This window comes from Nicotiana tomentosiformis, chromosome 4 (assembly GCF_000390325.3).
Source record: "Nicotiana tomentosiformis chromosome 4, ASM39032v3, whole genome shotgun sequence".
In the NCBI taxonomy this organism is placed as follows: Eukaryota; Viridiplantae; Streptophyta; class Magnoliopsida; order Solanales; family Solanaceae; genus Nicotiana; species Nicotiana tomentosiformis.
Genome location: NC_090815.1, coordinates 20,753,270 through 20,767,894, shown reverse-complemented (window position 1 = coordinate 20,767,894; position 14,625 = coordinate 20,753,270). Strand labels below are relative to the sequence as shown.

The 14,625-nt window shown below is 35.1% G+C and overlaps 1 protein-coding gene across 3 annotated transcripts in view; it reads left to right on the top strand.

Moving 5' to 3' along the window:
- LOC104109292 (ADP-ribosylation factor GTPase-activating protein AGD4-like) overlaps positions 1 to 14,625 on the top strand; it is a 34,391-nt gene that overhangs the window by 284 nt on the left and 19,482 nt on the right. Inside the window, exons 2-10 of one of the 3 annotated variants that reach the window (XM_009618548.4) lie at positions 22 to 98; positions 781 to 876; positions 2,164 to 2,234; positions 4,283 to 4,345; positions 5,624 to 5,668; positions 5,821 to 5,886; positions 6,814 to 6,861; positions 6,962 to 7,057; positions 7,138 to 7,179. In XM_009618548.4, the coding sequence (XP_009616843.1) occupies positions 47 to 98; positions 781 to 876; positions 2,164 to 2,234; positions 4,283 to 4,345; positions 5,624 to 5,668; positions 5,821 to 5,886; positions 6,814 to 6,861; positions 6,962 to 7,057; positions 7,138 to 7,179 (579 nt within the window). In that variant the 5' untranslated portion in view covers positions 22 to 46. Of the gene's footprint in view, positions 1 to 21; positions 99 to 775; positions 877 to 2,163; positions 2,235 to 4,282; positions 4,346 to 5,623; positions 5,669 to 5,820; positions 5,887 to 6,813; positions 6,862 to 6,961; positions 7,058 to 7,137; positions 7,180 to 14,625 lie in introns of all 3 variants that reach the window. The other 2 variants (XM_009618546.4, XM_009618547.4) reach the window with 2 other exon arrangements.

The following is a 14,625-nucleotide window of genomic DNA, read 5'->3' as shown; positions in this document are numbered from 1 at the left end:
CCAAAATTTGTTGTTTTTTAGGTGCGGTCTGTTGAACAGAATACGGATGAGCTTAGAGATCGATGTCAAAAGCTATACAAAGGCTGTAAGAAGTACATGTGAGTACCCAGTTTTATCATTTCAGAATTCAGTTAGTGCAATAACTTTTTTTACTGTAATAACTTGAAATGATTGTAAAGCTGACATTTTTAGTCCAATGAACTACATTTCAATCCACACTATTAGAGTTGGCTATATAATCATGTACATTCTATTATAATCTATTAGGTCAGTTTTATTCAAGGAGTACTAAATAATTTGTTTTGGCAAATTGGGAGTTCTCTTTTTTAGTTTTTAGTTTTTTAAATTAATGATGGTGGTAGCTGGGCCAAGCTTGCTCGCACCTCTACTATTTCACGGCGCACTTACTAATTCTCACCATCACAAAAACATGTTAGTCTAACCAATAGTACACGTACCTGCTAGCTCCCACCGGCAACAGATACATGCTACCTCTCACCAGGTACCAAGTAACTGTAGTCATCAAGCGTAGGCAGTGGTTCTCTAGAAACCAGAGGTTTTTGAACAGTCATCTCTCTCTCTCTCTGTCTCTCTCTTTCTCTCTCTCACAGATGCACACAAGGTACAGAGAATAGAAATGTATGTGTAAATATGCTGTTGCCGAGTTTGTTGCTCTGCGAAATTTTTATTCTCTTGTTCTGTCTGAAAGTTTTGATTTATTCATTAGCATTTATTGGTTTAGGTAGAGGCTATTATTGATACTTTGTTATCTCAGGGAAGTTCTTGGAGAAGCGCACAATGGGGATATCATCTTTGCCGAATCATTAGAGGCATTTGGTGGTGGTCTAGACGACCCTCTCAGTGTGTCCCTTGGAGGTTAGTTAATTTTTCTGATTCAACCTATTACAAAGTTACTCATTTTTGCTAATTTTATTTGCAACTGTCAATTACTGCATTGTGCATGCGGTTTATTTTCTTGAAGAAGGTGTTTTTTTTCTCTTCAATGTTGCTGGATTTCAGAATTCTCATATAAATGATCACCCTGAGGTTCGCATTAAGTTTGGTTGAGACTTCACGTGAATGCAAAAATATATCCCTGCCAAGGCTCTTGAATTCTGTGGCCCCAAACAGCTGACTTCTTATCTGTATATTAGCACTGCAAGGAAGCCTGATCTCTATATGGAGAAATACCAGTTATATAAGCTGGTCTTGCATGTCCTAAAACTATGTGAAAACCAAATTTTCTTCTTCCTGAAGGGGGCATTTTAGCTAAAGGGATTCACTGCATTCTTAATTGCTTTCTGGGCCATCTCTCATTCTGTTAGGGAGCTCCTGAGTCACTATTGATGTCAGAGTACTTAAAGCCTGAAAGTGGTCACCTAGTGCTATAATATTACATGGATGTTGTTGAGAAGGCAACTCTTTGGTTTCTTTCCCTGGGTGCTGTGTGGGATGGAAGACTTGCCAGCTCAAATAGATGATTGGATGGGTTTCAGATGGCTTGTAGTTTTGTAGGCTAGTTGGTATGTGATGGGCATTTAGTTTTTTTTTTTGGTCATTAAAAATTACAGCTATTAACAAAATGAAGAAAAAAAGTATGTACAGCTATTAACAAAATGAAGAAAAAAAGTATGTTGGATCTAACAGGCTCCAAAGATTGTGTTGCGTGTTATTGCTGGAATATAACATAATTTGAAGCGAAACCACCATTTAGTGATGGTTCATTATATTGTTGGAAGTTATAATCAATTTACCATTATCCACCAAGTTTTGAATCATGTGCCATTGGCTCTCAGAGATTTCTCTGTTATTAGAAAAAAAGAAAAGAAAATCAATTCCCTGTTGCTTGTTGGTCTTCCTAAGTTCTAACTCCAATTGTTAATGTATCAGAATTCCGTGAAGTCTTGATTAAAGAAAAAGTGTTTGTAGTTCTATTTTTCATACTATGCATGCTCATATGTGAAATTTCATGCTGTAGTTCTGGGTGTCACTTGATGGAGTTGACGTGGACACTTCGTCTGTTGTTACTCCATTTGTATTTCCAAAGTACGATTACGTAATGTAATTGATAATGTTTTCTCCATGATCACATTGTGAAGCTTCATTGTTAACTCGAATCAAACGTTAAGATTATTTTCACTCTTAAATGCATCCATATGTCAGGTCCAATCATTACGAAGTTCATCACTGCGTTGCGTGAGCTTGCTACATACAAGGAACTTATCCGATCTCAAGTAAGTGGATGCATCGTATAGTAGAGTAGTTCTCTATTTGGTAACAAATTGGAATGCACCATTGCTGTTTCTTTTGTAATTTTCGCTGTAATTTACTCTTGAGCCTTTAGTTAGAAACATTGTACTCTTCTATCAAAGCCTGTTGCTTTGTGTGTGCTCTGTTCCGTTTTACTTGAATACACCTATAATAGTTAATCAAACAATTTTGGTGAACTAAACCTGTGTCAACAACTCATGGATTGGGATCATGGAGGTAATAAGTTATCAGTGGGATGGGTTCCATCTCAAAATACAATTCAGGGTGGGTGATGGTATAAAGATAAGATTCTAATATGATGCATGGCTGAGACATAAACCCTTGAGGGATACCAAATTTATACAACTTTGCATCATATCCTGAAGCAACCGTAGCTGGATGCAGATCTACTAATGGTTGGGACTTCAGATTCGTGAGGAATCATTAGGATTGGGAGAATGACTGGCTATTATCATAGGGAAACTTGAAAAAAAAAGAAGGTTCTTTGATGAACTGTGATAAAAGGGGAATCCTCACAGACTCACAGTGAAGGCCTGCTATAACACATTGTTGAATCTTGGGAACAGCTCAACTCAGTGGTCTTGCCAAATGCTCTAGAAGATCAGAGCAGCCCTTAAAAGTTTTGGTTGGATCACAAGCTTGTCTCCCTCAGAATAATCTGGAAAAGGGCATGTTATTTTGTGTAAAACATGTCCCAACTGTTGAAGAGAGTTGGAATATCCTATAATCTCTTTTTATATGCATTCCACTGAGTGGCGGAACACACTAAAAAGACACTCTATTCTGTTGGAGAGGAAGGAATGCTCATAAATACATCAGAAGATATGGAGTCCAGCATGAATTTGGTAGGGAATGCGGAGAAAGATAAATCATAAGTGCTCTGAAGGAAGATTGAGACTCTGCACTTGCTGAAGTTCAAGTGAGATTATGGTATTTAAGGCTCTACACTGGCTGAAGTCCAATTCCATGCTCTATTAACTTTGGTGTAATTCAAAACCTGAATGCTACATATGTTTTGATGGATGTCACTGGCTTGGTACATAGGAAAAAGGGAAGTGATACATTTTCTTGTTTGTATACATTTAACACCTACTTGCTTCTGTTCTTTAAGTATTATGCCATCAGTTATCAAAAAGAGAAAAAAGAAAAATGTCAGTTAAGTTCTGAAGTTGTTCTCTTCAGGTCCACGCGCATAGAAACATCACCTTGAGTGGAACAAGAACCATTCTCATCAAACACCAATTCTTTCTGTAGTTGCCGTGGGAGTGGAGTTTTCTACACCAACCTAATACACAATTGAGTTTTCTATAAGTACAAGTATAACTTTTTAAACTAATCCAAATTTGATATTTCTGAGATCGCCAATAGTTTTTTTCCCGTTTAAATGCCGTGGAAATGGAGAATCATAAGTAGATAGCTTGGACTTGCAATTTTAGAACAAGCTATTATGAGCTTTCTCTGGCACTGAATGAAGTTCTTGGGACCTCCTATAATTGGATGAGCTAAGCTTGTCTGATTATGTCACTCCATTTATGTGAAAGATTTGTCAATATTTGTCAGTAAAGCTCTGAAGTTGTTCTCTTCAGATCCACGCGCATAGAAACATCATCCTGAGTGGAAGAACAACCATTCTCATCAAACACCAAATCTTTCTGTAGTTGCCGTGGAAGTGGCGTTTTCTACACCAACCTAATACACAATTGAGTTTTCTATAATTACAAGTATAACTATTTAAACTAATCCAAATTTGATATTTCTGAGATCGCCATTAATTTTGTTTCGTTTAAATGCCATGAAAGTGGAGAATCATAAGTAGATAGTGTGGACTTGCAATTTTAGAACAAGCTATTATGAGCTCTCTCTGACACTGCAGAATGAAGTTCTTGGGACCTCCTGTAATTGGATGAGCTAAGCTTGTCTGATTATATCGCTTCATTTTATGTGAAAGATTTGTCAATATTTGTTCAGATATACTTGATTGAAAAAGTAAGACAAGCTATAACTTTTGCAGGTAGAACATGTGCTCGTGGATCGCGTGAGCCAATTTTTGTCTGTTGATTTGCAGGATGTAAAGGTAACCACATTTGGCACTGTAGATGAAACTTTCTATATGTTTGCTTTATAGAATTAAAGAGCTTTTATAATATTCCTACTTTTAGATGTTACGTTTTGCCTACTATTTGATATATTAGCGAGAAAATTGCCTCAATTACATAGGATAAGTATATATCTGATGAATTGTTTCTGTTATTTTCTGTTTTATGTGACATTCAATCCCATATGTGGCCCTAAAATCCTACGGGTGTTAGTAAGTGTGAGAAAATAAGAGAAGGGAAGAGATGTATTGATTACTTGATAATCTAAAAGATACGAGATACCCCTATTTATGAGCAACACTCAACAAGAACACCTCAGGCAGATTTAGCATTAGACAAAAACTTGGGAGGCAAGGAAATTTCTTCTTCGAGACTTTACTGTAGCGAGTAATTTGCCATCAAAGCTCTGATACAACAGCTACAACAATAACCACAACTGCAACAACAATCCTTATAGTGCCAGGATAAGTCATGTTCTTTAGCAGATTCAAATTCCAGCAAGTTATTATTACTGCTGCTATTACATTGAACAGGCACAATATCTTTGTAGTTCTAGACATAACTGATATGTATAATAGAGAGGCTTTATGTTGTTTATAACTTGATATGTAAACCTATTCGTTTCTTCTTTATTCCTGCCCAAGGTTACCCTCTAATTCTGTTTCCAATATTCAATACTCCCTCCGTTTCAAGTTATGTGAACCTATTACCTTTTTAGTCCGTGCCAAAGAGAATGACCTCTTTCCATATTTGGAAACAATTTACCTTTATGCAATGATTTATAGCCACACAAAATATATGTGCCTCATTTTACACCACAAGTTCAAAAGTTTTATCTTTTTTCCTTAAACTCCGTGCCTAGTTAAATAGGTTCACATAAATTGAAATGGAGGGAGTACTAGTTAATCCTTTATTTATTTAACCCAAAAGTGATGGTTTCTTTTCCCTCTTTTTTTTTTTTTTTTGGTGTGTGTGTGTGTTTGTGGGGGGGGGGGGGGTAAAAAGTTTTGAGATCAACTCCTCTTTGGAATGACTATGTAAATTAGGAATTATTCTATGTTGCCAAATCCTGCAATTGGGACAATTGTTTTGGCATCCATGAACTTCTGCTAGTCATTTAACCATCTGTTTGTTGAACATGGCCAGCGCAACTTTAGGTGTCAGTCTGTCACATGGATGCCTGTGAGTGGGTTTTGACATAAAAGTTTTTGTACTTAAGTGTTAATGATGCAGATTACTCGTCTCTAATTTTGCAGGAATCTCGTCGCCGGTTTGATAAAGCTGCATCCACTTATGACCAGGTAATGGAGATGTCTGAATTAAAACAGGTGGAAAACTGCCTTTTAAATGCTTAGAAGATTTCATATACAAAATCCTATGCTGGCTCGATGGGAAGATAACACTTCCACTTCACTTTGTTATTAATTTCATTCTTGAGTTGCTAAACTGCCAGACACGTGAAAGGTTTGCTTCTCTGAAGAAGAATGCACGGGATGAAGTTGTTGCTGAAATAGAAGAAGTAAGCCCTTTCTCTGAAAAAGGTTCTCTTTGTGGATTGTTCATCCTCATGTCTCTCTCTTTCTCTCTAACTTGATAATGTATAACCCAATGACAATTAATACATGTTGCTAAAGTTACCAACCAAAGGTGCTTGGCAGCCTGATCACTATTTGTCCAAATAAAATTGTGTCCCAGAGAATCTCCAAACTTCGTTGGCAATAGGTCTTTTTCTATAGAACACCTCTGAGGAATCATTTGCATGCTTTTTTACCTTGAAGAAAAAAAATAGAGATGGAAAGGTGATGCTTTGGGAAGAAACTATAAGAAAATTCATCCTCATTTTCTGATTTTCGATCATGGACGATCCAAATTGCTACCATTTATTTATTTGTAGATATTGGGGTATAACAAGAGAACTGGATGAGAAACTCATTCGGTCATGCTTTGGGTAAACACATCATCCTTATTGCTACTGATAATGCTATATGTGGGATATTAAACTAGGGAATGGGATAAGAAACTAAACCTCAAGCTTTGGGGAAACACATTGTAGCCCATTCTTTGTTCCCCTTTTTATTGGTTGTTAAATGACCTGCACGAAAGGAAAAAGTTCTACGTGTTCAGGTAAAGCTCGCCGAGGCAACTTATTGGTAGCCTTTTTCATGAAGCATTTCTCAGAGGCTTTACATATATTTACTTTGCTCCCAAGTCCAGGGAACAAATTGTGATAAATTAATATTGAAGCATTTAACGTGTATCCCATTGCTGTTTTTGTGCTAATGATATCCTATTCAGGATTTTATGGAACATATATTCCCTCTGTGTTTTCTATTAGCACTTATCTGACAAGAAAAATGATCGACCTAGTTAAGAGTCAAAACTGGGAATGGACATTTTACCATGCTTAGTTAAATACACTGAGGATCGTTAACTTGTTCTGTGACAGGACCTACATAACTCGAAGTCCACTTTTGAGAGAAGCCGTTTCAATCTAGTATGTATAATGCATACAAGAATTTTTTCTACACTGATTTAGCAAAAGTTTCTTGCCTCTAGGTTCTAGTTTATAGCCTTGGTGCCCTCAAGGATTTCAGGTAAATGCTCTCACGAATGTTGAAGCCAAAAAGAAGTACGAGTTCTTAGAATCCTTTAGTGCTATTATGGATGCACATCTGAGATACTTCAAGCTGGTATGTCTTTTTGATGTTCTCTTTAATGCAGTTATGTTTCCGTCATCAAACTAACAAATTTCAGTACTTGTTTCATGTAGGGTTATGACTTATTAAGCCAAATGGAGCCGTTCATCCATCAGGTACCCCATTATATAAGTTACTTTTTCCTTATATTGTGATAGAGGACATTGACTGGGAAGAGGTAGTATCACATCAGGATGCTGTCATTTTTATTATTTTGGATGTGGCAGACTACTGGTCCTCTTATGCTGCAATTTGATTCTTGTTCCTTACTTCTTTCTTGAGAACTCTTTCATTGTTTTCTGTTTTCTGATTGCTGACGAGCTCAAAACACACATTTAAATTGTGCTCGCTAATAAAAGATAATATAGTATAATATCGTATCCACAGGGATTGGATTTAAACAGTATTCTCGTAGTTTCTAGTTTGATTGCTATCGAGGAGGATCGACAATTGAGATTTATATGACTAAGAAGTGAAATTAACTAAGAATCTAAGGCTATTGACTAATGACTATCGAGGCAAGGAGTAAGCAACTAAGGTTGTCAGTGGGAGAGGATAGGGTTTTGACAGGATAGGTGCAAGATAATTGTTCGGGATCTAACTCTAGATAATTCACTTATAATATTCAAGTGAGTCTCTCGAATTTACTCTATTATTAGTTCAAACGTTCAGCAAAAACTCCTCTCTCGATTAAGTCTTAACCTCACGAGATGAACCAATTTAAGCACTGTGAAAATGTGCAAGAATGCGTAGTGGATCGGTCTTTAGGAAAACCTCTTTCGATTATTTTCCTAACTAGGTTTAATCAATGATTTAACTAGCCTCTTTCGATTACTTAGAAGAATCTATGAACTCAACCAACAATATAATGCAAAGATATCACAAGTTATGCCTCTCTCGATTACATGAACTAGTAAATATAGATGCAATAATTAAATCTTCTAAAACGATTCAAATACATAAAAATAGAGTTATAATCCACAAACAATCATCAATACACCAAATCCATCAAAGCATAAAAGGAACTACCCCATAGACATGGCGAAGTTCTTCACAAATCTATATTATTATAAAAGCATGAATACAATGTCGGTTTACAAAAATAACCTTATAATATTAAGCATAATAACTCATAATAAAAGGACATAATCGGAATTCTAGATATTAGCCTTATAATCCTATTAGTTTTAGAACATAATACTACACGTTAGGAATCCTACATGATTACCTTTAGGAATCCTATTAGTATAATTACTTTTCGGTTGTCTAATTCATATAAAATTGAACAAGTAAATATATTTATTCATGTAATCCTATTACTTCTAGGATATACTTCTTAAAAATTCTTATTACTAATTTAATTTGAAAACGTATTATAATGTCCTATTACTAATTTAATTTAAGAATGTATTATATTGTCCAAATCCATTTAGAAAAAGGAGAGCCTATATTATTATAAAATTATAAATACAATATTAATATACCAGAATAGCCCACAAATATTAAACGGGAGAACTCATACGGAAAGGACATAACCGCAATAACTTATTTTTTGGACTACAATACCTTATATGCTAATTTTTAATATTTAATACTTTAAAATTAATAAAATTTGTCTATTAAATTCTTATTAAAATATGTGGGAAGGTTTAATAAAATCAATTTCATCAGAATATTCCGTATTGGCAATACGTTACCACTCCATAATGTCCAATACCAAAAAAAATAAATAATATTAAATGGACTGCATAAAGAGTTGACATTGAGAAAAAAAGATACGCCCATGATAATATATTTTTATATTATATTTGAACTATTTTCCTACTCAAATAATATTTTTTTATCAACTTTTCGTGTAATATTTAAAAATACCCAATTATTAAACTACAACTAAGAAAATATTTAAGAATATAAATGTGTGAGAAAGAGAGAAAATAATGGTTGGTAAGACTCAATACCACTAATTATTCTACAGACATAAAGATCTAAACGTGAAATGTCATATCAATCTTTTACTTAAAATTTATGGTGGATAAAATTATAATTAAGACTAAATATTCAAAACAAGAGATGAACTAATATTAAGATCTAAATCAACATAGAAGAAATTATTTTTTATGTTAAAATTAAATAATTAAATCTTTTAATTAATTATTTAGCAAGAGAATCCAATTCAATTATTTTTTTAAATTCATCACATGAATAAAATTCTTATTCAAGCAAAAAGAATCTTAGGGTACATAAATTTATTCCTTAAAAAGAGCGTTAGAACATAAAGTAAAAAAGGTTAATATATTATTAAGAATCAAAATGTTATACAAGTGTCTGAGGAAGTACAATCAAAGCTAAATATTAAACAAGAATAAGCTTTCAATACTATATTATAAAGAGTCGACTTTGCTATAACAGGATTATTCTTTGTAGATGCATCCGGCGGAATCGAAATAATATTTCTATGTCATGCATTACTTGCAAATATCATATCAAGAGGCATGGCGCTGTTAGCAATAATAGCAAGTGGTGTACCAACAATGATTTTATTGTGAGGCCACCCACTTTAGATTTGATATACCTCTTCAAGTAACTTAAATAACCATCACAAATATATCAAAGCAGAGCAATGGTGCTAAATTTATAAGAAAAGCAAAATTGATAATATGGGATGAAGCACTTATGGCTAAGTGGCAAACGGAGTTCTAGAGATATATTGGATATTAATGAACCGTTTGGTGAAAAATTAATAGTTTGGGAGGTAATTTGTGTCAAGTACTACCAGTAGTTCCAAAATCGACAAAAGCAGAGACTGTAAAAGGCAGCTTGCCAAAGTTATACTTCTGGCCTCAAATGAAAAAGATTCAACTGACAAGAAATATAAAGTAAGAACAGATCCAGTATTCAGTGTTTTCTTGCTTTGTGTCAGAAACGAATAAGAGCATCCAATAAAAGATGATTTGGTTATTCCTGAACACTTGGTTATCAATCCCAATGGTAATAGTAGTGCATTTAATAAGAGAAATATTTCTATCATTAGATTAAACCGTAATTTGTGCAAATCGCATGATAGAATTAAAAAGACATTTTAGCTAGCAGAAATGAATATGTTGATCAACTAAATAAAAGGTTGTTTGCAAAATTTTATAGTAAGAACAAAATGTTTTCCTGTTTTTGACTTAGCAGAAAATGATACCAATAATTACTACCAAGAAGAATATTTAAATACTTTAATACCAAACAACCTTCTACCATACATGTTTGTTGTCAAGTTTATTATTTCTTACGTATGTTAGTGTCACCGTATATATAATAGACTAAGTTGATCTTCCATTGTATATAGATTGATTTTGAAGAAAAATATGCCTGTCATGCTACTGAAAACTTAAATACGCCAAATAGCTTATGTAATATCACACAGATGGTATATAGAAGTTTTGACAATAACGTCATACATACAAAAATTATGATACTGGTCAATGTGCTTCTAAGTATATTCTTATCCCTGAATTCAACTTTCGTCTTCCGAAACTAAGGAATTTCCTTTTAAATTTGTGTGAAAATATTTTTTAGTATGTTTATGTTTTGCAAATATAATAAACAAAGCACAAGGACAAACATCATAAATATTGGACTATATTTACCGCAATATATTTTCTTGTACGAACAACTGTATGTTGCACTTTCAAGAGGGATATCAAGATCGACAACAAGAGTTTTGGTTAAGGCAGAGCAATCAAAGCATTAGGAGGAAACATACTCAAAAAAATATTGTCCACAAAGAAGTGTTCTTTAAGATACCATCACATTAAATATTTTTAAACTATAATACATAATTATTTAACTAACATGACAAAATTGATCATTTGTTTAAATTTTGATGATGTCCTTTTATTTTAAATTCATGTATTATTCTAATGTAATAATATTTTTCGGCATTTGGATGGTTGTTGTATAATAATACATAAAATTTCTCTTATTAATTAAATTTTATTGTTCTTTCATATAAATAAATATTTAAATCATCACGTGTCATTATTAACGTGCAACGCACGTTCATAGATACTAGTATAACTAAAGTATAGGAAAACATAAATTCAATCCAAACCAGGATCTTAAGTGAAGAAGGAATGATGAAATCCTTTTGCTTGTGTTCTTCCCAAGCCTCCTTAGGTCGAAAATGTGTCCAAAATCCCGAAAATGGTGTTTTTTGGTGTATTTAAGCCTTCCCAAAATAAATCCGGACGAAACTACCCTTTTTTATCTGAAATAGGAAAACACTAGCAATTTTGTACTACCGCGCCGCGCCATGCGGCGCGCTTGTGGAAAATTGTAGAACACTTTGCAAAATACAATCTGGGCATATTTTGCACTGTCGCGCCGTGAATTTTTACATAGTAAATTCGTTTCGTCATTTTTTTACATCCGGACTTGGTTCTCGACCCCCTGAACGTGATCCCGGCTTAATTACTTGGGCTTCTACTCAGACTTTAAAGCTCCAACTTGTTCGATTTAGCTCCAAATTACCTTAATAGCTCGAAATCGTTTCCTACGAGGCGCAAAACACATAATAAGTGTAAATCACTATCGTTTAAGCTCAAACACGTAAAATTTAGTAATTAGAGTGCAATCTTATGGCTAAAACATGGGTTTCTAGCCTACCATCAACACCCCACACTTAAACCATTGCTCGTCCTCGAGCAATCAAACTGCACTTCGCATAGAGACGACTTTCTTATCAGACAACTTCCCTAACGCATCATGCCAAGAATATTTAAAATAGACTAAGCACCATATCATGACATCCTAGCCTCAAAACTCGACTCATAAGCACCATGCAATTTTCACAACCTGCTCACTTACTCTAACTCAGAGGTCAAAGACTTTACCTTACCTTCGTAAATTATGTGCCGTCACACAAACAATAAAGAGTAGTTCCACACATAATAAAATTACACAATAAAATTCAAAAACAAATAGGAACTCATGATAGAAAAGATTAACTCTCTCAGAAATGAAATTCATGTGCCACAAAGAATGTACCATAAGCTTGCCAAGATCAAGTAGGACTTTATTTTGGTTGAAATGCATGCTGCGGGACGTGTAGTATATATATGGAATAGTGACTACACCTCCTTAAGCACTTTAATACAACAATTTCACAATTTAAACCCCACACTTATGTCAACACATAACTCCACCTTCACATAAATATACGTCAACTCCCAACTTCTTTAAGCACAAATACATCAAGAATTACCACTATCAATGAATATTTTTTTTCACAACAATACAACTAGTTTTTTTTTTCATTTTCTTTTTTAATTCAAGTGTCTCTTACTTTTTCAAAACAGTGCACCTTTCTCATTATTTCAATAGTTCCACTCAAAAACCAAACCAACACCCCACACTTTAACTTTTACAAAGTTCATAACCAATTCAAGTGCTCACGAGAGGTGAAAGGTTCAAATAGATGGTCAATTCAAACAAATGGGTAAGGCTTGTAATGTGGTTGCCAAAGAAACAGGATTACAGGCTCGAAGGGGTTAACTAAGATGCATAACAATTAGGTGGTTAAAAGCATATAACTGGCTCAACAAAGAGACGCCTATATCATTTCCAAGACTGAATACAACTTCTATTTCGCTTTGCAAACACACGGGGCAAGTTCTAGACATCAAATTCAATGCACAGAATACACAAAACCTCACACACACATGGCACATAACTCACTCAGGATCAGACTCATCAAGACACCCTAGTCAAATCAGTTAAGCAAAGTTAAGATCATACAATTTAAGGTACTTATACAAGAGTCAAAACTGGGCCTAAGCGTCACAACTAAAACACTTATTATTCTCTAGGCATAATAAAGTCAAGAGATATTGCTTTTATTTCAAATCATAGCACAAGGTTTCCTACTCCTAAAAAAAATAAAAAATAACTACACCCGGTTCAAACAAAACCCTTGAAAAAGAACCGCGGCACGAAGAAAAACCAAGGGGGATTTATTACACTACCTAAGAAAAATCCCTCAAGAAGACAGCCGAGGAAATCCATTGTCGGGAAAAGTCAAAATTTCCAATCAAAAGAGACGATTACAAACACACATATACATTCCCCACCCCACACTTTAAATCGTGGCATGTCCCCATGGCACACAATTAAAAAGCATAAAGTGAAGGAAACTTCCCTGAACATGTAGTCGGGGTCTGAGTCGAAGTTGGGCTTCATCCCTCGCGCCCGAACTAATGCACACATCCATACGGACAGCTTCTTCGCGGCCTTCTTTGGGTACATCCCACACTTATCTTTCTCGCTCACCGCAGCCTTCTCTTTCGCGCTCTTTACTTTCCATTCAACACTCGCATCTGGTTTGTCCTTTTGTTCCCCCTTTGCTACATCCATCTTAAAATTCACAGTTTTATCACCCACTCTAAGCATGAGTTTTCTCTCTTGTATATCTAATATAGCTCTACCCGTCGCTAAGAATGGTATTCCTAGGATGAGGGGGACTTCCTTATTTTCTTCCATATTTACCACTATAAAATCCACAGGAAATACGAACTTATCCACCCGAACTAACACATCTTCCACTATCCCCTCGAGTGTTATAGTCTTTTGGTTTGCCAGCTGCAAAGATATGGGTCCAGACCTTATCTCTCCAATCTCCTTCTCCAGTTTCTTGTAGATAGATAGAGGCATTAAGTTAATTGAAGCACCAAAATCACATAAGGATTTATCAAAATTAATAGTTCCTAAAGAGCAAGACATAGTAAAACTCCCTGGATCTCCATACTTTTGTGGGAGTTTATTTTGCAATATCGCGCTGTAATGCTTTGTGAGCTTTACCACTGAGGTCTCCTCTATTTTCCTCTTCTTCGTAAGGATCTCTTTCAAGAATTTATCATAAGCAGGCATCTGTGAGAGCACTTGTGAATGGTAAGTTTACATGAATTTGTTTCAGCACATCCAAAAATCTCTCAAACTGCTTGTCCAACTTTTCTCTACTTAGCTTTTGGGAAAGAGGTAGAGCATGCATATGCTTGCTCACCTCAGGTTCCTCCCTTCTCGAGTTTTTTTCCTTCTTCTTTTCTCAGCTCCCATCTGGCCTTTCTTCTTCTTATCAACATCACTTTTCAGCTGCTCCCCACTTTCTTTTTCAAGTCTCATATCTTTTTGGATTGGGGTGAGATCTTTCAACACTTGCCCACTTCTCAAAGTTACAACATTCACTGTTTCTTTGGAATTTCTTTCTGTATTAGCCGGGAGCGTTCCTAGGACCCTCTCAGAAATTAGAGTAGCTAGTTTCCCAACCTGTCTTTCTAGGTTTCGAAAAGATATGCCCAGTTCTTTGATAGCTGCACCATGGGCGTCAAGCCTCTCATATGTCTTGATAATGAAGGCCTTTGTTAGTTCTTCCATGCTAGACTGATTAGACTGTAGAGGTTGGTACTGCTGCCTCTGCTGATTTTGAAACCTGATTTTGAAACCTGGAGCTCCTTGTCCCTGGAATCTGGGGTTGTTTTGTTGCTATGCATTTGCAGTACCCCCAGGTGAACTCCATGAAA